Source organism: Ahaetulla prasina, chromosome 2 (assembly GCF_028640845.1).
Source record: "Ahaetulla prasina isolate Xishuangbanna chromosome 2, ASM2864084v1, whole genome shotgun sequence".
Classification (NCBI taxonomy): domain Eukaryota; kingdom Metazoa; phylum Chordata; class Lepidosauria; order Squamata; family Colubridae; genus Ahaetulla; species Ahaetulla prasina.
In genome coordinates this window covers 126232065-126255392 of record NC_080540.1, presented here as the reverse complement: position 1 = coordinate 126255392, position 23328 = coordinate 126232065, and the positions used below count along the sequence as shown (strand labels likewise).

Here is a 23328-nt window from a genome sequence, read left to right as displayed (position 1 = left end):
TATCCAGCTGATGGATTTTTTTCAAAATGGAAAGACCTAGTGATTTACTTTGCTAGCAATGATCTCAAATCCAATTAATGTAATGTGTTTGCTTTGTCCGCTATAAATTATAAAATTCAGATTTCTTTAATTGTAAAAAGAAAAACCAACACAGAAATCCAATGCCATTTCAGAAGGACACAACTCACCCATAATAATCGAAAATAAATACGAAGACAATTGCATCTCACAATTAACATAAAGCAATAATAGTGGTTATTACTTTAAAATATTGGCAATCAAAATCTTATTTCTACCCCAAGAAAATAAAAAAAAATAATCCAGACAAATAATAAAAGCCAATGTAATTTAATAGTTAAGGTGTTTGACTTGAAGTGAGAAGATTCTCAACCGCAGATGCTCCCTTAGGTTACTTTGGGCAGATCCTTCTTTCTCAGCCCACTATAGGGTAACTCTTTATGTGTTGACACCTCCAGTACCAGTGATGGCAAACCTTTTAGACACCAAGTGCCCAAACTGCGTGCACACACGCCCAAACTGAAAGGTGCGTGCATGCGCACAAATGTGTGCATACGTGGACATACGTGCAAACATGCACGGACATGTGCGGATATGTGAGTGTGCATGCACAGACATGTGAGTGTGCTTGCACGGACATGTGTGGACATGTGCACATGGATGAACAGACATGAACGAGCATGTGCACAGACATGCGCACAAGCGCAGCAGAGACCCGAAGACCAGCTGGCTGGCAAGCGGCAGGGCATCCCAAGACTGGCAGCGCAGCAAGAGGTAAGATCTTTATCTTTCATGAGTTTCTGTTTTGTCGTTTGCAGGGAAACAGAAGCTCACGAAAGAAACGTCACAGAGATCTGACCTGGGACGATGGCGTGCGTGCTAGCAGAGAGGGCTCTGCATGCCACCTCTGGCATGCATGCCATAGTTACGCCATCACAGTCTTGTATGAAAGGAGAGATGTACCGTATATACTCGAGTATAAGCCGAGTTTTTCGGCACGTTTTTTGTGCTGAAAAACGCCCCCTCGGCTTATACTCGAGTCTACCCTTGCAGAGCCGACCCAGGGAGAGGGTTTTTTGCCCTCGGGAACAGCTGGGCCGGCAGGACGAGCCCAAATGCTGCCGGCATGCTTTGCCAGCTCGGCCGGCTCGTTTTGGGGCGGCGGCTGGCCTCCGGCGCTCCGCCGCTTTTGATGGCGGCGGCGGCGGTGGTCGGCGGAGGGGCGGAGGGGCGTTCGACATTTTCGCCCCTCTCACTGCCCTCCTCTTGCCCGCGGTGGGGCGGAGGGGCGGAGGCGTTTGTCACCCTCGCCTCCTCTCCAGCCGAAATTGAGTGCGGCGGCAGTGGGGGTGGGGAGGCCGCCGTGAAGTGCCGGCTGGGGAGCCCGAGCCAATCCCGGCCCCCAGCCGCACTTCACGCGGCCTCCCCTGCCGCCGCACTCAATTTCGGCCGGAGAGGAGGCGAGAGTGACAAACAACAGAGTTCTTCGCCTTGGCGTTTGTCACCCTCGCCTTCGAAAGCCGAAATTGAGTGCGGCGGCAGGGGAGGCCGCCGTGAAGTGCCGGCTGGGGAGCCCGAGCCAATCCCGGCTCCCCAGCCGGCACTTCACGGCGGCCTCCTGCCGCCGCACTCAATTTCGCTGGAGAGGAGGCGAGTGACAAACAAATAGAGTTCTTCGCTTGGCGTTTGTCACTCGCCTTCGAAAGCCGAAATTGAGTGCGGCGGCAGTGGGGTGGGGAGGCCGCCGTGAAGTGCCGGCTGGGGAGCCCGGATTGGCCCTGGCCCCCAGCCGGCACTTCACGGCGGCCTCCTGCCGCTCGCACTCAATTTCGGCTGGAGAGGAGGCGAGGGTGACAACGCCAAGGCGAGAAGAACTCTCTTTATTTGTTTGTCACCGCCTCGGAGGGGCGGAGGGGCGTTGTCACTCGCCTTCGAAAGCCGAAATTGAGTGCGGCGGCAGGGGAGGCCGCCGTGAAGTGCCGGCTGGGGAGCCCGAGCCAATCCCGGCCCCCAGCCGCACTTCACGGCGGCCTCCTGCCGCCGCACTCAATTTCGGCTGGAGAGGAGGCGAGAGTGACAAACAAATAGAGTTCTTCGCCTTGGCGTTTGTCACCCTCGCCTTCGAAAGCCGAATTGAGTGCGGCGGCAGGGGAGGCCGCCGTGAAGTGCCGGCTGGGGAGCCCGGATTGGCCCTGGCCCCCAGCCGGCACTTCACGGCGGCCTCCTGCCGCCGCACTCAATTTCGCCGGAGAGGAGGCGAGAGTGACAAACAAATAGAGTTCTTCTCGCCTTGGCGTTTGTCACTCGCCTTCGAAAGCCGAATTGAGTGCGAGCGGCGCCGGGCTGGGGAGCCCGGGATTGGCCCTGGCCCCCAGCCGGCACTTCACGGCGGCCTCCCGCCGCACTCAATTTCGCTGGAGAGGAGGCGAGAGTGACAAACAACAGAGTTCTTCTCGCCTTGGCGTTTGTCACTCGCCTTCGAAAGCCGAATTGAGTGCGGCGGCAGGGGAGGCCGCCGTGAAGTGCCGGCTGGGGAGCCCGGGATTGGCTCCTGGCCCCCAGCCGGCACTTCACGGCGGCCTCCCGCCGCACTCAATTTCGCCGGAGAGGAGGCGAGTGACAAACAACAGAGTTCTTCGCCTTGGCGTTTGTCACTCGCCTTCGAAAGCCGAATTGAGTGCGAGCGCAGGAGGCCGCCGTGAAGTGCCGGCTGGGGAGCCCGGGATTGGCTCCTGGCCCCCAGCCGGCACTTCACGCGGCCTCCCCTGCCGCCGCACTCAATTTCGGCTGGAGAGGAGGCGAGGTGACAACGCCTCCGCCCCCACCGCTGGCAAGAGGAGGACGAGTGAGAGGGGCGAAAATGTCAACGCCCCTCCGCCTCCGCCGACCACCGCCGCCGCCATCAAAAGCGGCGGAAGAAAACGCCGGAGGCCAGCCGCCGCCCAAAACGAGCCGGCCGAGCTGGCAAAGCATGCCGGCACTTCAATCCCGGCCCCCAGCCGGCACTTCACGGCGGCCTCCCCACCCACCCACCCACCCCACTGCCGCTCGCACTCAATTTCGGCTGGAGAGGACGGCGAGTGTGTCAAACGCCAAGGCGAGAAGAACTCTTTTATTTGTTTGTCACTCGCCTCCTCTTACTGCCCTCCTCTCGCCTCCTCTCGCCTCGGAGGGGCGGAGGGGCGTTGTCACGAATACATCCCAATAAAATGCAAAGGTTTCAAAGCATGTTTTGGAAAAGCAGCGAGGATGGGGAGAATGCTGCCTTGAATGTGAAAAGAAACGTGGAAAACTCCAACTACAGTATAAAAAAAACATTTGCACTCAGTACTTTTTATTTTATTTTATTTTTGCCAAGTTTTCCTAGGGTTTTTTTTCCCTATGGAAATTGGGGAGGTGGGGAGAAAGAGGTGAAAAGAAAAGCCTCTTGGAAAGCGGAGAAATACGGCAAGAACAACAATTTCTCCCCGAGAGGGGGCAGGAGGAGGAGGAGGAGGAGAGATGGGGCATTGCAAGCTAGGGTGGGAAGAAGGAGGAGGAAGAAGAAGGAGGCAAAAGAAACCGACCTCGAGATCAGCAAATTAGCTTTCCTTCTCCAAACCAATTTTTTAAAAACCCGTTCTACCCAGAGCAAATGGCAAATAAGCAGCCTGCTTTGAGTCTGATTATTGTTTCGTGGTGGTTGCCCTCTCTGATCTCCTTGTACATGACAAGGCACCTCTAACCCAGCGCTTTGTGTTTGTTATTGGTAATTCTCCTCTCCCTTCTTCCATTGGAGTCCTCTCCCCTTCCTTTCCGAACGGGGCGGGCGATTTACCTTCTCTGCCTCTTTTTATTTTCCTGGAGGTGGAGGTGTATTCCTAAGGATGCCTTCAGTGCTGGGGAAGGAGCCGATCCATGGAGGGGAGGGGGGCGACGCTGCCGAGAAGCCGCTGCTTACAGAGAGCGAAAGAGCCAGGGAGACCTTGGCATAGGTGGGCGGCTGGTGTAAGGCAGGGCAGAACCTTCGACCCGCAAGGATCCCGGGAGGTGGGGGACGAAAGAGAGGCAGAGAAGGAGGAGGAGGAAGGAAAAGAAAAGAAAAGGGGGAGTGAAAATAAGAGCAGTCCGAGCAATAAATAAATATTGCTGGGCTGCTTTCCAAAAATCCTCAGCACGGAACTAAAAGTTGCAAGTGTTTTGTGAGTTCAAACAGTCCCTTCCAGACTAACACGTTTCATTAAAAGATACAAAGTTTGGTAAACTGAAGCTCGCCTGTCCAATGTAAAAATCATCATCATCATATAATAATAATAATAATAATGATAATAATAATAATAATAATGATGATGATAATGATGATAATGATAATGATAATAATAATAATAATAATAATAATAATAATAATAATGATAATGATAATGATGATGATGATAATGATAATGATAATGATAATAATAATAATAATAATAATAATAATGATGATGATAATAATGATAATAATGATAATGATAATAATAATAATAATAATAATAATAATAATGATGATGATGATGATGATAATGATAATGATAATAATAATAATAATAATAATAATAATAATAATAATAATAATAATAATAATAATAATAATATTCAGCCGTGCTTCGCTTTGATGGCAGCCTGACGTAAAATGGGGGGCAGGGGGATACATACACGGTTAGGGAAAAATAACAAAACAATGTTTTGGGCTCAATTGCAGTCTTAAATTGAGGACTACCGGTACTTGCAATTTGAACCTTATTGGACACTTCATTCCTGGAGGGTTTTTAAAGAACAGACTGGACAATCCTTTGTCTGAAACAGTATAGGATCTCTTGCTTGAGGAGTGGGGACTGGACTAGAAGATCACTGTTAGTTTGGGATATGTTCAGAGCCCACACATCTGATGACATAAAAAAATTGGCAAAGTCATCTCAAGTCACTTTGGCCGTTATTCCAGGTGGGCTTACATCTGTATTGCAGCCCCTAGATGTCAGTTTAAATAAACCTTTCAAGGACCATGTGCGAAGGATGTGGCATGAATGGATGACATCTGGTCAAGCTCGTCTGACAAAAGTTGGAAATCTGAGAAAGCCAGACATAGAACTAATAGCACAGTGGGTTCGTGATGCATGGGAAGATATTCCAGAGGACATGGTGCAACGTGCCTTCAAGAAATGTGGCATTAGTAATGCTATGGATGGCAGTGAAGACAGCGCATTGTATGAGAGTGACAGCAGTGATGATGACGACTGTGAACTCAGTGATGACGACAACGTATATGCGGATAACATCACAGAAGCTGAAGTAGCTGAAGCTCTGTTTGGACAAACAGATGATGAGGAGGAGAACTCCAGTTTTGAGGGATTTTAGCTCTCGTTAGCTTGGTTGCTGTTACTTTTAAAGATACTGTATTTTTGATACCATATTCTTTTTGGGGACCCCCTTTTGCACTTTTATTGTTTTTCGTTCAAATAAATATTCATGTTATTTTACTTGGCTCTATCTTTATTTTTTACATTGACCAGTAGCTGCCTCATTTCCCACCCTCGGCTTATACTCGAGTCAATAGTTTTTCCCAGTTTTTGTGGTAAAATTAGGTACCTCGGTTTATATTCGGATCGGCTTATACTCGAGTATATACGGTAAGTTAAATAAATAAAATAAAGCTGAGCTATAATGAAATAATACCCATGAATCAATATGTTAATTTTTTTTCTCTTTTTTGCTTTAGAATAGTAACGGATTATAATCCTGGGGACTGGCAAAAGATCTCTGAAAGGAAGATATGGACAAAGAGCTAAAACGAGACCATCTGCTTACCTTCTTGGCCTTTGTGTGGTAGTTCGGTCACTGCTGGCTGTATCTTTGGTTCTGGTGGCAGATGCTGATTGGTTGAAAAATGCTCCACATTTTCAGTCTGCCTGATTGGTGGCACCGGGGCCTCAGAAGATTTTGTTACCTGGATTTCCACACGTTTGGTAGCAACATCAGGCAAAGACGGACTAGTGGCTTCAACTCTGCGCTGGGTTGGTTCAGGGATCTTTGAGGGGACTTCCATTCTGCGAAGAGCTTGGTCCTGGGGCTTACTTATACTGATCTCAGTCCTTCTGGGAGGAGTCTCAAGAGGCTTGTGTCCCAACACATCTGTTCTCTTGAGGCCAAATCTTGATGCTCCTGAGGTGGAATTTTCCACTTGCTTTGATGATATGTCAATGGAGATTTCTGTTCTTCTGGACACTGGTTCAGGATGTTTTGGCCCAGAAATCTCAACTCTCCTTAAAGAGGACTTGGGAGACTCCCCATGTCTGGAAGGAGTCTCTGAATTCCTGGCCCCAAGATCTTGGAATTTCTGTGTGGAACTGGATACTGCGGACCTTGCAAGAGGATTGGGTGCCCGCCTTTGTGGAGTAGAAGAATTTGAAGGCTGATCTACTTCTTCAACTTCAAAGGATCTCTTCAAAGCTGAAAGATACAAAAATGGAATTTAAACAACACTATCAGAATTACATGGTTATTGTCCTCAAGTTGCAAATTATATATCAACATTGCACTTCATTGGATCATATCCCTCATATTGGGTGATTTTGTTAATTAAAATACTTACAAAAGGGGGGGATGACTTGCTGAGTCTTTAGATCTTTACGGAATTTGTGCTGAAGTGTTGGGAAACTTAATCTGATTTTCAAGCCTTCCCAAATATAGTTGAAAAAATAAGGAATACCTTACTCTTCTTGGCAGTCTGAAAGAGGCCATGAAGTCTCACAAGATTTCTAGATTCTGTATAAAAATGTATACCACATAAAGTCCCTTCATCTTTTTGAAAATCTTAGTTACATTTACTTTGGGATTTCTTCTTGAAATATGCTTTGCTCCCAACTCATTACATTTATATCATGGCATAAAAGACACCTAGAATGGTGGTAAACACCAAGTGAAACTCACCAAAACATAGATAATAGCCTTTCTTAAATATTGTCTTGTGGAAATAAGTGAGATTTCTTATTTCTCAATCCTTATTATATCTACAAAATGGATAAGAAGGGCCACAGAAAGATTCTTCAAGGCATCTAGTGGATCAATATTTTACAAGAAGAGTTCTCCACTCCTCCGAATACAACAAAATACCTTATGCCACCAGACTTGAAATACTGGGTTTAGAAAATTTAGAACTACGCCGCCTTCGACATGACCTGAGTTTAACTCATAGAATCATCTATTACAATGTCCTTCCTGTCAAAGACTACTTCAGCTTCAATTGCAACAATACACGAGCACACAACAGATTTAAACTTAATGTTAACCGCTCCAATCTTGATTGCAGAAAATATGACTTCAGTAACAGAGTTGTTAATGCTTGGAATACACTACCTGACTCTGTGGTCTCTTCCCAAAATCTCAAAAGCTTCAACCAAAAACTATCTACCATTGACCTCACCCCATTCCTAAGAGGTCTGTAAGGGGCGTGCATAAGAGCACAAACGTGCCTACTGTTCCTATCCTGTTGTTTTCCTTTGTTATATCCAATTAATATAGTTATTACAACTCATACTCATATATATGCTTATATATTGTATAATTATTTCATGCTTATGCTTATATATACTGTGTGACAAAAATAAATAAATAAAATAAATAAAAATAAATAAAGTCACTCAGTTTTGTTTGGAGTTGGAATCTGGATGAACGGATTCTTTGGAATTGTCTGAGACAGTTATGTGGGAAGAGATTGAAGGTATTAGTTTTGATGAAATGAACAGAGTTCCCAGTGCTTTGAGTTCAGCCACCTGTATTTTAATTCCTCTCCTCCTGGCTGACGAAAGTTTCCTGGGAGGTAACAAATGGTTAGGTCTAGGCAGTGGCATATGCTGCACTGTGGGAGACAGTTGTCTACCCTCTTCTTAAGCGACTGTTAGTGGACCAAGGGATCTGGACAATTTTCATCCAGCCTCCAGCTTGGCCCTACAAGAAACAGATTATTTGGATTCCTTCCAGTTAGGATTCAGGCCTGGCTATAGTACTGTGAAATCATTGGCTGTACTTATTGAGGATCTCTGGTGGGCTCAGGGTCAGGCACTGCATCCATTCTGGCCCTTCTTGATGTCTCACGGGTGGTCAATACCATTGTTCATGGTATTCTTTCCAGCCAAGGAAAGTGGGAATTGGGGCTTCTGTGTTGCTGTACTGTATGGCTATTTCAAATTGATGTTAGTGTGTGTATGTGTGTTGGGGAGGGAGAACTTAAACCTGAGACTCATGCTTTCTGGAGAACCTCCAGCTTCTGCTTTCTCACTACACCTATATAATATCTACATGAAACTGCTCAGTAAGGATGGGATGCGTTGTCACTATTGTGCTGATGATAAACCAATTGTACTTCTCTAGACTGGGCTCAACAAGTGATGCTACTGAAGTTCTTTTCTGATGCCTGGAAGCTATGAGGGTCTGGATAGAGGAGAATTCTGGTTCAACCCTACTAAGATTAAGTGGCTGTGGTTGTAAATCCTGCATCCCTCCCCTGGCTTTGGCTTTGCACATGACAACTCACATCTTAATCATCTCCTATTAGGATTCCAATAATGCACTGAATATTGAAGAACGTTGAAGAACGTTTGGAAGCTGAAGCTGATCCAGAATGCAGCAGCACAGGGAGTTTTGGGAGTTTCACATACTCATATAACACCCTGCTCCACAAGCTACTCCAGTAGGATTCCAAATACAATTCTCGGCTGCTTTGTCACCTGTAAAGCTCTACATGAGATATGGCCAGACTATATGGGTGATTGCCTTTTTCCCATTATTTCTACTTGCCCCACCAGATCTAACAGGCTCCAGTCCCCTTTTATCAAATACCATCATCTTGTTGGACCCCGGAGTTATGCCTTCACTATGGCAGCACCTGTCCTATGGAACAGCATCCTGTCAGAAAGCCAGATGGTCCTGCCCTGACCCTGTTAACCTTTCAAGTTCTGAATACCCAATGTTTCCCTAGGCATTTGGGCCAAGATGTTAGGCGAGCTCTGCTGCTGATGTGGTTTTATGCTTGGGATATAATGTATATTTTGGGTGTCATGGGTCATTGCTCAAAGCTGTTGTTTTAATCCTTGCACACAACCCACAGTCACCATTGTGAGATGGGTGGCCATATTACATTATTAAAATAAATAAATAAATATAGGCCCACCAAAATATTGGATGCCTTCCAAAACAACAACAGCCTCCAAGTTTTCCAGTCAAATGATCAAAATAATTGTAGGGCGCTGACTAGAAAAATAGCTCAAAGATCAACATCTATAAAACGTAGACAGCATCAGGCACAAGTCTGACACATCAATTTGTCCAACTCCCAAGAGTGAGTCGGCCAGACACATGGCTTAGATTCATTGACTACTTGGCATGTTTCAAAAACTGCACTGTCAGCCTCTTGCTTCTCTTTAGCCCTTTTAGGTTTTATTAGAAAAGCAGCAAAGGGAAGCATTTATTTATTAGGTCAGTTGAGCTTTCCACACAACACAAATTTCAGTAGTTGTCAAACTAAGAAAACATTTTGGTATGCCTTGGAGTGTGGTTTCTACCACATAGAAAATTAATCATTTACAAAATCCTCATTCTAACCTTTATGAAACACCAAAGACACAGTACAAGATGACCTATTGGTCAGTGCCCATGTTGCAAGACATTACTCAGGAATAGACAATAAAATCCATACAAGTAATCATATCTACAGCTAAAACAGGGATTCTCAAATTCTCAAAACATGACAGACCATGACAGACCATGGGCAACAAAAGAATTTGCTCAAAATTCACAATCAGGGGCATATATAGATTTTTTTGCCCCTAAGGAAAAGATCAAAATTGCTTCCTAGTCATTTGAGAATGATTAATTTCATTAAAACATTAAACTCCCAGGCAATTGTGAAAGGCAAGTTTTAATTTATGAACATTGGAAACATTTTGTATTTATAATGAAAAGCTTACTTTTTAATATTTGTCATAAATTGCGAACCTTCTGGGACAATAACTGAGGCATCTTTTTTGTAAAATACAAACAATATTCACATATACATTTCCATAAATTACAATAATCCTGCATTTCATCTTTTTGCTAGTTTTCTGTCATTCGAGTTTTGTCTCTTCTGGGACAAAAAATCCCATTCTTTAAGGCTTTGCAGCCTGAATAAACTGAAACTACCTGATCCAGTGAATGGGGGAAAAATGAGAATCCAGTGGCATATAAATTATGACCTAGAACTTTTTAAGGTCATATTTAGGCTAAGATATTGAAAATTCAAAAGGATTCACAAAGTTTAAGCACTTCGCTCGATATATCTCGATATAGATATAGAGAGAAGTGTTTAAACTTTATGAATATCTCAATATACCATATTTTTTGGACTATAAGATGCTCTGAACTATAAGACACGCCTAGCTTTTGGGGACTAAAACAAGAAAAAAAAATCTGCCTCTGCCTCCCAGCAATTTAGCAGCAAACAGCAAGCCTTAGCACAGCCTAATTTAGCACAGGCAGTGGATTGGCAGCTGGATCTGCCTCCCAGAATATTGCCTATCAGCTGTTCTAGCTGCGGGGATCGCCATCATCTACTCTTATTTATTTATTTATTTATTTATTAAATTTTTATACTGCCCTTCTCCCTAGGGACAAATAAAAAACATAAGAAATATACAATTAAAACAACAATTTAAAACCAAGCATATTAGAAAATGGCCAATTTAAAATTTAAAATTTAAAATTACAACCCTAAAATAATAAAACCCCGGTTAAAAGATTTAAAAAATTTAAAAATTATTTAAAAATATTAAAAATATTAAGCCACTCTGTCACTGCCCAACACTGCTGCCACTTATCGCCACCTCCGTGCACCCCATTTTTGGCCTTCATGCACCCCATGGAGGTGCCTGTTTTGGCCTGTTCCAGGTGGCAGGGATAGACAGCAGAAATTCCTGCCACCTAGGATGGCCGAAAATGAGGCATGTGGAGGCCAAAAATAGGGTGTGTGCAGGCTGAAAATGGGTCACATGGAGGCTGAAAATGGGTTGCACAGAGGCGGCACTAGGCGGCAGCGGCAATGAGTGGCAATGGCGGTGGCAATCTCTGGAGCCTGGAACAGCTAATAGGCAGCATTCTGGGAAGCAGATCCAACCACCAAACAGCTGCTCTTACTAAATCAGGCTGTGCTGAAGCTGACCAGGCTGTGCTGCAAGAAGGCAAATTTCTGGGAGGCAGAAGCTGAAGGGTGGGTGCCGGTGGGTGGGCAGGGCTTTGGCAACATTCACTCTATAAGACCCACAGCCATTTCCACCCACCTTTTTTGGGGGGGGGGAGTGTGTCTTATACACTGCAAAATATGTTGGATATATAACTGGATCACCTTAAGAGCATTGTCATGTTGGCTGAGACTACTGGAGGTTACATTTGAGCAACATCTGTGGGGTCACATATATGTTGACAGGGTACAGAGAAGCAAGTCAGCCCACAACACCCTTTTAATATTGGTATGTGTATAGGATAGGGGGGGAAAACTGCATGCAGGCAACACATTGCTGCTCTAATTATTTTACTTGGGTTCTGTTTAATTATGAATTACCTCGCTACTACAATCAATTTTATTTCATTTCACAGCACTTGGAGGTCTGAAGATTGGTTCAGGGAGGCTGAAATGCTTAGCATGCAAGACCACATCTGGTATACTGACAGCAAGACTGTTATTCTAAAATTTCAGTGGCGTGTTGCTGGTACCAGCAGCACAATCATTGCAGCCTGCAAACATCACAGTGTGCTTGCAACATTATACTTAACCTTCATGCTTTCTGCATTACCGCCAATTAAGATAAATAGCTGTTTACATGCTGTAGTGCATTTGTTAGGTAATGAGATACATTATCTTTTGAAAGAGGTTAAGTGTCTGCTCTGTTAAAACTAGCACTCAGAAAATATCAAATCTTTATTGCTATCAAATGAAGACAACACTACCATGGGTAACAAAAATTTCAAAAGCACTGAGCAATAAACTCAAAAGAACTCCAAGGACAAGCAGCAAGCAAACAAGGTAATGAAACAAAACGGTATTGCGTACTTTTACAGAGTAAGGGTTAACTAACCTAGCCTTCCAAATCAATACGAGTTCTTCCAGTTAATTTGGAAATGTAATCTGAACATAGATTTCAGGAGGGGAAGAACAACATACAAGTGTGGTTTGTGGTTGTGGGTGGAGTCTCAAGAAAGAATAACTTTGTCAGCAGATTCCTCAAATTATCCGGCTGGCTGGGAAGACACCTGGAAGATGCCAGATTTGGAAAGTCAGCTGCAGAATTTAGAGACCCCTAGAAATGTCACATTCTTCCAAATGGAAATGGAAGATGGGAAAAATGGTGAGAGAGGGCCAATGGTCTGAAGAGTTGAGTAAATGAGAGGCTGAACAGGAGAAGGAGAAAAAAATGTATGAAACAAGCTGCAGATGATATAAGGCCTAGTGCAGAATACACAACTTCAGAAGATCGTGATGACTGACTTTTTAACCCATAACATACCTCAGTCCTCACAAAAAAAGTTCTGCTTGAACACATTTCCTTGAGATCTACAGTCCTTTAAGTTAAATCCTGCAATGCACAGGATTTAACTTAAAGACACAGTCTACCAATTCATAGTAATTGTGATCTTTGTCTAGCTCCCACAGAACAGATTTCACCATGCATAATGCCTTCATTAGTGTCCAGATAACATCTGCATCTTAGCAAGCATAAACAGCAGATATATACTTTTATGGTGCATGCTCATCTTCTAGGTTCAGGCAGACCACAAAGGTGGTTAGAGAACACATAACGAACTTTGGTTTGAGGGAGAATGAGAAGAGGAAAGACTCCCCAGTTAAAGAAATGTTTTGCAAAGACTTTTTAATCTCTGTTCATTATATTGTTTTCTTCAGTTTGGGGAGATAGAATGCAGATAAATAAATAAAACCACAGGAAAAAAATCAGGTTTAGCTTAGAGATACCTTAGCCTCTTGAGCAAGCTTTTCCTCTTTTCCCCAATTTTCTGTAACTGCTAAATGTAGGCTTCTTTTACCCTGATCTTATTTTCACCTGCTGTTATCTTATTTTCATTTAAGAGAAGTTCAGTAAAGATGACTGAATGAAGAATATAGATTACAAGAACTAGTAATCTAAATTGAGAATTTAGTCATCTAAATTGAGAATAAGGCATTGGAAATTACCTAATATGTCCTGAGCAGTGGTGGGTTTCAAAAATTTTCACTACCGATTCTGTGGGTGTGGCTTGGTGGTTGTGATATGGCTTGGTGGCCGTGGCAGGGGAAGGATACTGCAAAATCTCCATTCCCTCCCCACTCCAGGGGAAGGTTACTTCAAAATCCCCATTTCCTCCCGATTAGCTGGGACTCAGGAGGCAGAGAATAGATGGAGGTGGGGCCAGTCAGAGGTGGTATTTACCAGTCCTCTGAACTACTCAAAATTTCTGCTACTGGTTCTCCAGAACTGGTCAGAACCCACCTCTGATCCTGAAAGGTAAATATTGTGTGACCCAACACACTGTATCTGTGTTTGACCTTGAGATAGGAAGTGTCTATTCTGCAGAACAAGACAGCCTTCTATATCATTTGAGCCTGAGGCAACCATGATAGAAATTTTGTTCTTGATTTTTCAAATCAAGGACAACAAAGCCTCTTTAAAAGGGATGATGGTGGAGGACTTGTCTCCACACATGGGAAATATATTTAACCCTCCCAGGCCTCCCAGAACCTGAAAAAGGCCCAATAAGAGATGATAGGTGAACAGGACCTCCACTATTTTTAACTTTAAAGCAGTTATAGTATATTAATAGAGGTAAATAAGAATCAGTTTAGTATGAAACATAAAGTAACTGAACAATATTAAATAAAGAGATGTAAATATAAATGAATATAAATGTGTAGATAAGAACAATGAATATTATAATATGTATATATAATATTATATATGTTGAAGTAATGTGATTATCCTACTATTGAGTAGTGAATAGAAATGATAGAATAGAGAACTACAAAAGCAAAATACATAAGTCGATACAAAATGCTGTAAAATTACCATTAATGTTATGTAATTAATTAATATGTTATGTCTTGACATGTCTTGTTTTTTGTGTTGTTTTTAAAGACAAACTGTTTAATAAAAAATATTTTTTTAAAAAGAGAGAGAATCAGTTTAGTGTTGTGGTTAAGGCATCAATCCACAAATTGGGAGACTGTGAGTTCTAATCCTACCTTAGGCACAAAGTCAACTAGATGATCTTGGGCCAGTCATTTTCTCTCAGCCCAAACCACCTGATAGGGTTGTTGTGTAGAAAATGGTAGGAATAAGGTGTGTTGGATATGTTTGTCACCTTTCCCTCAGCCCCAGGAAGGAGGCAATGGCAAATTACTTTGGAAAACATTGCCTAGAAAATGTCAGGGACATGATTGAATGGAACAAAAAAGAAGGGGGATGGGTATAAATACAATCAGAACTATGATTATGTGATTTTTAAAAAAGTATATTATGCCATTTTAAGCCTATTCCCCCTACCTCTCAAAACCATTTGCCTTAAAGAGCAAAATGTATCTTAAAAGAGTTACGTTTTGGGTTTGAAAAGAGACTAATGAAAATCCTCCAAGGTTTTCTTTTTATTTCTTAGCATGGCTAAAGATAGAATTTGCTGGTTGCTATAGATTAGGTGTTGGCAATATATGGCTCTTCAGATGTGGTTTGATTCCCATCATCCCTCACTTTAGACCATGGCGGTTTAAAGCCGATGGGGAGCTCAAGTTTAATAACATCTGCATAACCACTCTGGTGTGAAGCAGGAACAATTTGAACAAATATCTCTAAACCAAGACAAAAATAAAGTCCTATAAACATTGTCAAAGGGCAAAAAACAAACATATGGTCAGAGACAGCCTGCTGTGTTGCCTTTCAAGAAATTTAAAACTACGAATAAGCCAATATACCTCAAGTTTGTTTGTCTGCAAAAGCCACTTCAACAATAATATGTGGAATGAATAAATCAACACAGAATCTTTGCAAACTATTTCAAGTTGATGAGTGAACTAGCTTCTTTTACAGCACAATCCTATAAATACCCACTCATAAATAGACCCAACTGAATTCAATTGACTTTACTCCCATATAATTATAAGAATACATGATTCAACCACAAATACAAAGAGAAGCTTTTTAACTGCTTCAATCTTAAAATATTTTTATAATTATTGAATGTCTACTGCTGATTAGCAAACAGAGCAATCATGACTTAATTATTAGCTTTGCCTCCCTTGAAGGAAGGCATCTCAAAATGTGCCTGTATATGAAAAATTCATTCCTGAAAGCTTAAAGAAAATTATTTAACATCTTACACCACAAGTTTGTCTTCCTTCTCCCAAGCTTTGTCCATTTACAACAGAAACAAAACAAAGATGCTTCTTCAAAGTTACGATTTTTATTTAGTCATGCATAGTAACAACAAGCTTCTATGCATTTCCAATCTTAAAGTTATATTTCCCACCAGTAAATACCAAACCATTGTCAAAGTTCATTGAAAGCTATCTTGAAAAGGGGAGATTCCAATTAGAAAACCAGAGATGAGCCTAGAGACAATTTAAATGAAGTTATATTTATTTTTAAAAATACCCACTGGAATATTTCAATTTCATTTTAAAAAAAAAAAGCTGTATTATTTCAGTTTAATCTTATATTGGGACAGCATAATTTTTTCATGATATATTTTAATATAGATATATGGAAGTAAAAAGTATTTCCTAGATCAATATCCAGAACTTTTTATCAAATGCCTTGCTTTCTTTCAAGCAGAGTTAAATACATGTTGATGTAAGTACACATTACATCAACATTCTGTCAGAACTTACCCTTCCAGCCCCCCACCATCCAGTCTCAACTGTCAGTACCTATTGTCCCAAAGTCGCTTCTCAGTCATCCAGGTCATGGTTGTCCCAAAGGTGCTTTTTTCAAAAGGCAACTGTCCTTTGCTTTTTGGCTTGAAGACATTTAGCTTCTTATCCAAGAACCTTCTTCAGCTTTTCTTGGATGAGAAGCAAAATGCCTTCAAGTTAAAAAACAAAGACCAGTTTCCTTTTGAAAAAAGCACCTTTGGGACAACCATGACCTGGATGACTGAGACTTTCCACAGACACTGTCAGTACCTATCCTTCCATCGCTCCACCATCCCAACTGATGAAGCTTCTTGAATGAGAAGCAAAATGCTTTCTTCTTCTTCCTCAAGGAAAAAACAGTCCAGTTGCCTTTTGTAATAGCACCTTTGATACACATTAGATCAGTTTTCTTCAACTTTCCTTCAAAGGAAAGTTGCCTTTGATCATACTATATAAATCGCTTACTCCTCCAACATACACACACATTCCAATGATGCTAAAATGGCGATGTATTTAACTAGGGGAAGACACGTACACCAAAACAAAGGTCTCATATCCATTTAAAAGAGATATGGGCAAATGAAAGTTTCAAATATCTACTGAACTCCAGACAAAGCCTTCCCTTTTTTCACAGGATGCATAATCTTTGAGGCCAGTTTCTCTCTCTCTTCTAGCTTGCAGTTGAAGTATCTGATACTCAAGGTAATCATGACCAAAAATAAACCCACCTTCACATTTAAATTAGTTTCAAATATTTCCTGTCTGTGTTACAACACTTTTCTGTAAGCCTTCCCAAGAGAGTCCTTCCATCTGTTCAAGCTGGATCAAATAAAACTTAATATCAGTCTCTTTATTAACTTCATTGCAAGAACAGCTCTGCTAAAGTCCACAGAGAACAAAAGAAGTTAAGTTTGTAAAGAGCCCACTCAAATGATACAGAAACCATATGCAAGGAAGTTCCTATAGGAAATAAGTGATAAAAATGGAGGAAGAGGGATTTACTTCCTACAAAATGTAAAATATGCATAATTTGAATAAGAGAACATCCCCTGCTTCATCTGCAAGAATTTTGGATTGTTTTGAATTGTTTTGGATTGTTTTGAATTCATGAGATAACATTGAGAATGATTCCCAAGGATTTTGTACAGTAAGTCAAGGGCAGGACTGTAGGCAGCTGCCTGAGATGCATCATGGCCAAAATTTAAGCCAGGGAGGGGGAGCCATGGAAAGCCATGGAAAGCCAGGGAGGAAGAGAAACTGAGGAGCAGTCCAGAAATGTGGAATAATAGTTTAAACTAACGGACCACCAAAATACACAGAGATGCATGACAGCTTATAGGATCTTGCTGATCAGACAAGGTCTGAGTCAAAGAAGAAATTTTTCTATGCAATTTGTCAGCTTCAGTGGAGAGAGCTAATTCAAGGATGTGATGGTACCTACTTCCACAAATATATGCTCCAGTCAGCAATTATATTACTTATTACAAGGATCAGCTAAATAAAAGATAAGATATTTGAGTCCTAGTCACTCCTATCAGTTAGATCTAAGAATGTCTGTTTAAACATTAAACTCATTTAGTAACCCCTATCATTTTATGACCTTTAGAATATTAACAGAATATCAAGAATAACAGAGTTGGAAGGGACCTTGGAGGTCTTCCAGTCCAACCCCCTGCTTGGCAGGAAACCCTACACCACTTCAGACAAATAGTTGTCCAATCTTTTCTTAAAAACATTCACATTCTTAAAAGCATTCACAACTTTTGAAGGCAAGATCAATTGTTCTGTTAGGAAATTTCTCCTTAGTTCTCTATTTCTTCTCTCCTTAGTTTCCATCCATTGCTTTATGTCCTGCCTTCAGGTGCTTTGGCGAATAGGTTGACTTCCCTTCTTTGTGGCAACCCTTGATATCAGAACATTGCTAACATTGCAGCCCTAGTCCTTCTTTTCATTAAACTAGACAGACCCAATTCCAGCAACCGTTCTTTATATGTTTTAGCCTCTAGTCCCCTAATCATCTTTGTTGCTCTTCTCTTTACTCTTTATAGAGTCTCAACATCATTTTTACACTGTGGCGACCAAAACTTGATGCAGTAGTCTAAGTGTGGCTTTACCAAGGCATTATAAAATGGTATTATTCTTTCACATGATATTGATTCTATCCAGAGGTGGGTTCCAAATCATTTTATTACCGGTTCTGTGGGCATGGCTTATTTGGTAGGCATGGCTTGGTGGTCATGTGACTGAGTGGGTGTGTCCAACTTGAAGTCACTCAGGACAAGGTGGGGTGGCACTTTGCTGTGAGTGACATCAAGTTGGCCATGCCTACTCAGTCACATGACCAATGCTGCAGGGACAGGGCAATTTCTCCCGGGGGACAGCCAGAGCTTCCTCTTTTCCTCAGAGGAGCTGCCTCCAAGTCCTTGCGAAGGGACACACACACACACACACAACACAACAGACTCACACACAATGTAAAAGCAGCTGCACTTCACCCAAAATGGCCCCTGTAATAAGCAGGAACCTCACACAACCACAAAAAGCTCAAAAACCAACTTTCACACTTTACACACAAACATAGCATAACTGACTCTCACACATACACAAAATGCCACATACAGCTTTCTGAGATTTTGTGTGTTTGTGTAGTTAGAGTGAAACACTACAGAAACACACCAAATCTCACAAAGCTGCACAAATATTTTATTTTATTATTTTATTTTATTTATATTTTTTAGATCAGGGGTCTCCAACCTTAGTAACTTTAAGGTTTGTGGACTTCAATTCCCAGAGTTCCTCAGCCAGCAAAGCAGTTGCTCACTGAGGAGGTGGATTCCAGTCAGGCAGATTCAGTTGCTAGCTGATGCAACTGATGTAAAACATGGCTTTGCCAGCCCGAAAGAAGCTGTAATGAGGTAAGTGAGGAGGGGGGATTGGGTGGGCCAGAGGAAAAAAAGATTTTAAAAGGCTCCTCTGAGGATCCCAGCTGAAGTTGCTTAATCGCAGCCCAGAACCTCTTAACTCAGCTGGGATCGCCAGAGGAGCCTTTTAAAACCTTTTGTTTTAACAACCTCTTCGGCCGAAGAGGTTGTTTAAAAAAAAAAAACTTTTAAAGGGTTCTGATGATCCCTGCTCAGCCACGGGATCATCAGAGGGTTTTTTTTTACTTTTAAAAGCCTCAGAGAACCAGTTCGGGGGCATGGCCAGCCAGCCATTACTACCAGTTCTCCGAATACCAGCAGATTTTTACTACCGGCTCTGCAGAACTGGAGCAAACCAGGAGCAACACACCACTGTTTCTATCCCTTTGTTAATGCAACCTAGAACTATGTTGGCTTTTTTGGCAGCTGCAGTACATTACTGGCTCATATTTAAGCTCGCATTGTCCACTAGCACTCCAAGATCCCTCTCACAGTTACTCTTATTGATCCAGGTATCACCTATACCATACCTGTGCATTGCCTTAGGGAACAGGTGTCAAACTTGTGTCATCTTTTTTTCCCTTATATTTTATTGATTTTTAAACAAACAAACAAAAAATAAATAAATACAAAAATACACAAAAAAATTGTGCAAGACTGTGACCATTTACACGACATATCACTACAAAATTCTTATACTCTATACATTTTACTTCATCTAATTCTACTATGTCTGAGTCTGTTTTATTTTTCTGTTTTCAATCCATTTGTACCATTTCTCCCATGATACATAATACTCCAAGTCTGTCATTCCTTTCAATTCCAATATCAGTTTGTTCATTTCAGCGCAATCAAAAAAAATTTAATTATTAAGTCATCGAAGGGCATCTTTGCGTTCTTCCAACATTGTACAAAGGCCAATCTTGCCGCAGAATGATATGTCTTGTCTTCTTATCATAAGTCTTTTTCATTATCCCCAGAAGGAAAAGGGTACTTTCTATCACTCATGGTTCAGAATCGATTCTGTGTTCAGAATCAAAATAATATTGGAAAAGAATAAAAAATTGGTTGCAGGAAATAACCAGCTTTCAACTGGAGTATACACCAGTGCCATTCTGGTATCCCCAGAATTGTTCTTTCCGGGGATACTTGCACTTCAATAGAATTTCAATTCATTTAGAGGATCCCAGATTGGAAAATCTTTTGCAACAGATACACAGTAAAGGGATATGAACTGCAGTTCCTCAAATCCCTAGTTTTACACAGAACTCTTCTGGCTCCTGCTTCTCCAGGGGAAATCCTGATGAAATTATGCATTCCCAAGGCAGCTTGATCATAGCAGCACTAAAATATAAACATTTCCCCCACAAAGTTTGACAGCTTGATAAACACACTTTTAGATCATTCTCGGTAACAGCAGCAACTTGATAGGAAACCAACTACAGTTCTCTTTGCTCCAGAAAGGATGGGGAGGAGGAAAGTGACAGCAAACGGCTGACCAATCACCAGTGCCATCCCCCAGCTGCAAGGGAAAGGAAAGGTCAGTAGGACAAGGGGGATCCACTGCAAGCAAGCAAAGTTCAACAAATACAAACAGTGTGAGGGGCAGAGAGCTCTAACAGGAGCAGTCATGGGAAAGAGTCATTCCTCCTGCTGCTCCCTCACTCCCCTGCACTCAATTTTCACATAGTGAACTCAAGAGATTACAAGGAAAGACAGACCCATTATTTTTAAAGAAAATCATCTATTTGCCTAGGATTCTTGCTGCATCTCTCCTCATACCTTAAAACTACGGGGAAGTTAGAAAGATGGAACATTATAAAAATGAGACGGGGTGGGGTGGGGCCAGCACGGGACGCATTTGGCCCATAGGCTGCGAGATTGACACCACTGCCTTAGGGATACATATCCAAAGGAAAACTAATACAACAAGAATGACAATTTTTATCACAATCTGGAAAAAGAAAATCGGAACCATACAGGAACTTATTCCACACATGGCAGGCAGGGAAAGCGCTCGGAAGGCACCCACTTCACGAATCTTGACCTTGCAGTGAGATAAAAGAAGTACCTTGACTTACTTCTCTTAATGTTGATTGCAACATTTGGGAAACTTGCAAGCTTAGCAGGAAAGGCATATGTAATGTCAGGCAGACATGTCTTTTGTTTTGTTCGTGTTTGTCCAAGTATTACTTTTCCTGGGTAATTTTCCAAGTAATAATTTTTCGATAAAGGCGGCTGACCCAAATAGAGCCCTTTTCAGCTGAGTCAAACCGGGAATGGCACCTAGGAACACGGGCCAGTTGAGTGTGTAAGGTTTGCAAATAACTGGGGAGATACATTATCAGGAGGAGGAGCACAAGCAAACCAAGCAAAAGACAAGCAACTAGCCCAGGAGTATCAACCTCATGATGACAACATGTCGTCACGTGACTTTTTGCAACTGTTTCCCCTTTGCTAAACTGAGGGTGGGCGTGGCCAGCGTGTGACGCATCCAGCCTGCGAGCCGCAAGTTTGACACCCCTGAACTAGCCTCTGAAGTGTTATTTGTTTTCGGAGTTTCTCAGCCACAGTGAATTCTGGAAGTGGAGTGCCATCATGTATTTTGAAGACTCCAGGCTAAGGAAGGAAGACCCAGGGCCAGACCTTCAATATTTTTAGGCAATGAGCTAAATCAGAAATCTCCCAAGATACCATTAAAACTACTATAACTCTTCTGAAATCTCTCTCACCAGCTTGTCAGGCAGCTCTCTGCCAGAGGTACAACGGACTTTTAGAGCTACAAAATAAATTCAGTTACAATGGAATAGGTGACTAAAAAGACAAGCACCATCCCCCTTTCACGAACCACAAAGGAATCAAAAGAGCAAAGAACGCAAGACCTTAAAATATTTTGCATGCTTCCAAAAGAAGCTTATATTGTGAAATTTATCCTGTCCTGTTTGAAGATTTTTATAGGGCTGTCAGATGTCACTGTGATACTTCCATATTTTCTGACTGATTCTTCTTTCTTTTTAATTCCAGGGACAAAAAGTAATTAAAAAAAAAAAGATAATTAGCTTCCAGAGTTTTTCAGTGATTGTGGTTGACGCCATCTGTATATTGGGAGCAGCCTTTTAATCAGATCCCCAGCCCCTCACATAATCTATTCCGAGAGCCAAGCACTGATCTCTGACAGTGAAAATATAATTACTGCAGAAAACTGAGTCATAACAATTCAGAAAAACAAAAGCTCACGATTCCATGTAAGGACTTTTGAGATCAAATCAAGACTAAGTGGCTCTACTCTTTATCCTTTTTTCGCCCCTTCATGCTTCTTGCATTTTTTTTGAACAAAAAATGTGATCCATTACATTCGAACTTCAGAGAATAACTACTCGATTGGGCTTTTGGCAGTGGTGAAATCCAAATTTTTTTACTACCGGTTCTGTGGGCGTGGCTTGGTGGGTGTGGCAGGAAAGGTTACTGCAAAATCTCCATTCCCATCCCACTCTGCGGCCAGCAGAGGTGGTATTTGCTGGTTCTTTGAACTGGTCAAAATTTCCGCTACCAATTCTCCAGAACCTGTCAGAACCTGCTGGATTTCACCCCTGGCTGTTGGCACTTCTATGGGAATGATGATAGTTACAACTGAGCACACAAATTTTGCAGCATTTATCCAGTGAAATAAATATCCTTTTCCCTCCCCCCACTTATATTTCATAAAAAGGGACATTGGGCAGGACAGTCTTTCTCAATACGCACAGTTGTGTTGCATTATAACTCTCATAGTTCCTACCAGAAATTGAACTATCACCAGACATTTGGGGATTATTGGGGCTATAGTGGAACACATTGGAGGCTGACAGGATGGAGAACACTAATGTAGGAAAAAAATATGTGAATATTCTGCTGGACTAATCTGCACTATTGTCTATTCCAATATATCTGGCTTGTAGTCCCTATCCTTTTTGTGTTTCTTAACACACTAACAATCACATATATTTATTTTATTTATTTATTTTATTTTATTTATTAAATTTTTATACCGCCCTTCTCCCGAGGGACTCAGGGCGGTGTACAGCCAAAAGATAAAAAAAACATAAAAAATATACAATTAAAACAACAATTTAAAACCGAGCATATTAGAAAAATGGCCATATACACAATACATCTGTTTTTTCTCCTCGCATGTGCAGAGCCAAAAATACTTCAGCCCACTGCAGTTTCTTTTACATTATCATGTTATCATACACATTCCATGCTGGAAAAAATAATGTGTGAAATACCTCTTGGCTACCAGAAAGTAAAATTTAGTGGGAGTTAAATGTTTAGAAAAGTTTTTTTTTTGTTTAGATCTGTCACCCACTTCTGATCTAATAGGAAGCAGTTTAAATGTTTCCAACTATAGTGTGAGTCAACTCTGTTTTCCTCAAAATATATCTCTATGAAATATAGGAATGATTTTAG

The 23328-nt window shown here is 41.8% G+C and overlaps 1 protein-coding gene across 4 annotated transcripts in view; it reads right to left on the bottom strand.

Annotated features, from left to right (window-relative positions):
• The window catches only part of SEPTIN9 (septin 9), a 296825-nt gene that overhangs the window by 116045 nt on the left and 157452 nt on the right, over window positions 1-23328 (bottom strand). For all 4 annotated transcript variants that reach the window (XM_058174061.1, XM_058174064.1, XM_058174062.1 and 1 more), the window contains one exon: window positions 5842-6483. In XM_058174061.1, the coding sequence (XP_058030044.1) occupies window positions 5842-6483 (642 nt within the window). The remainder of the gene's footprint in view (window positions 1-5841; window positions 6484-23328) is intronic.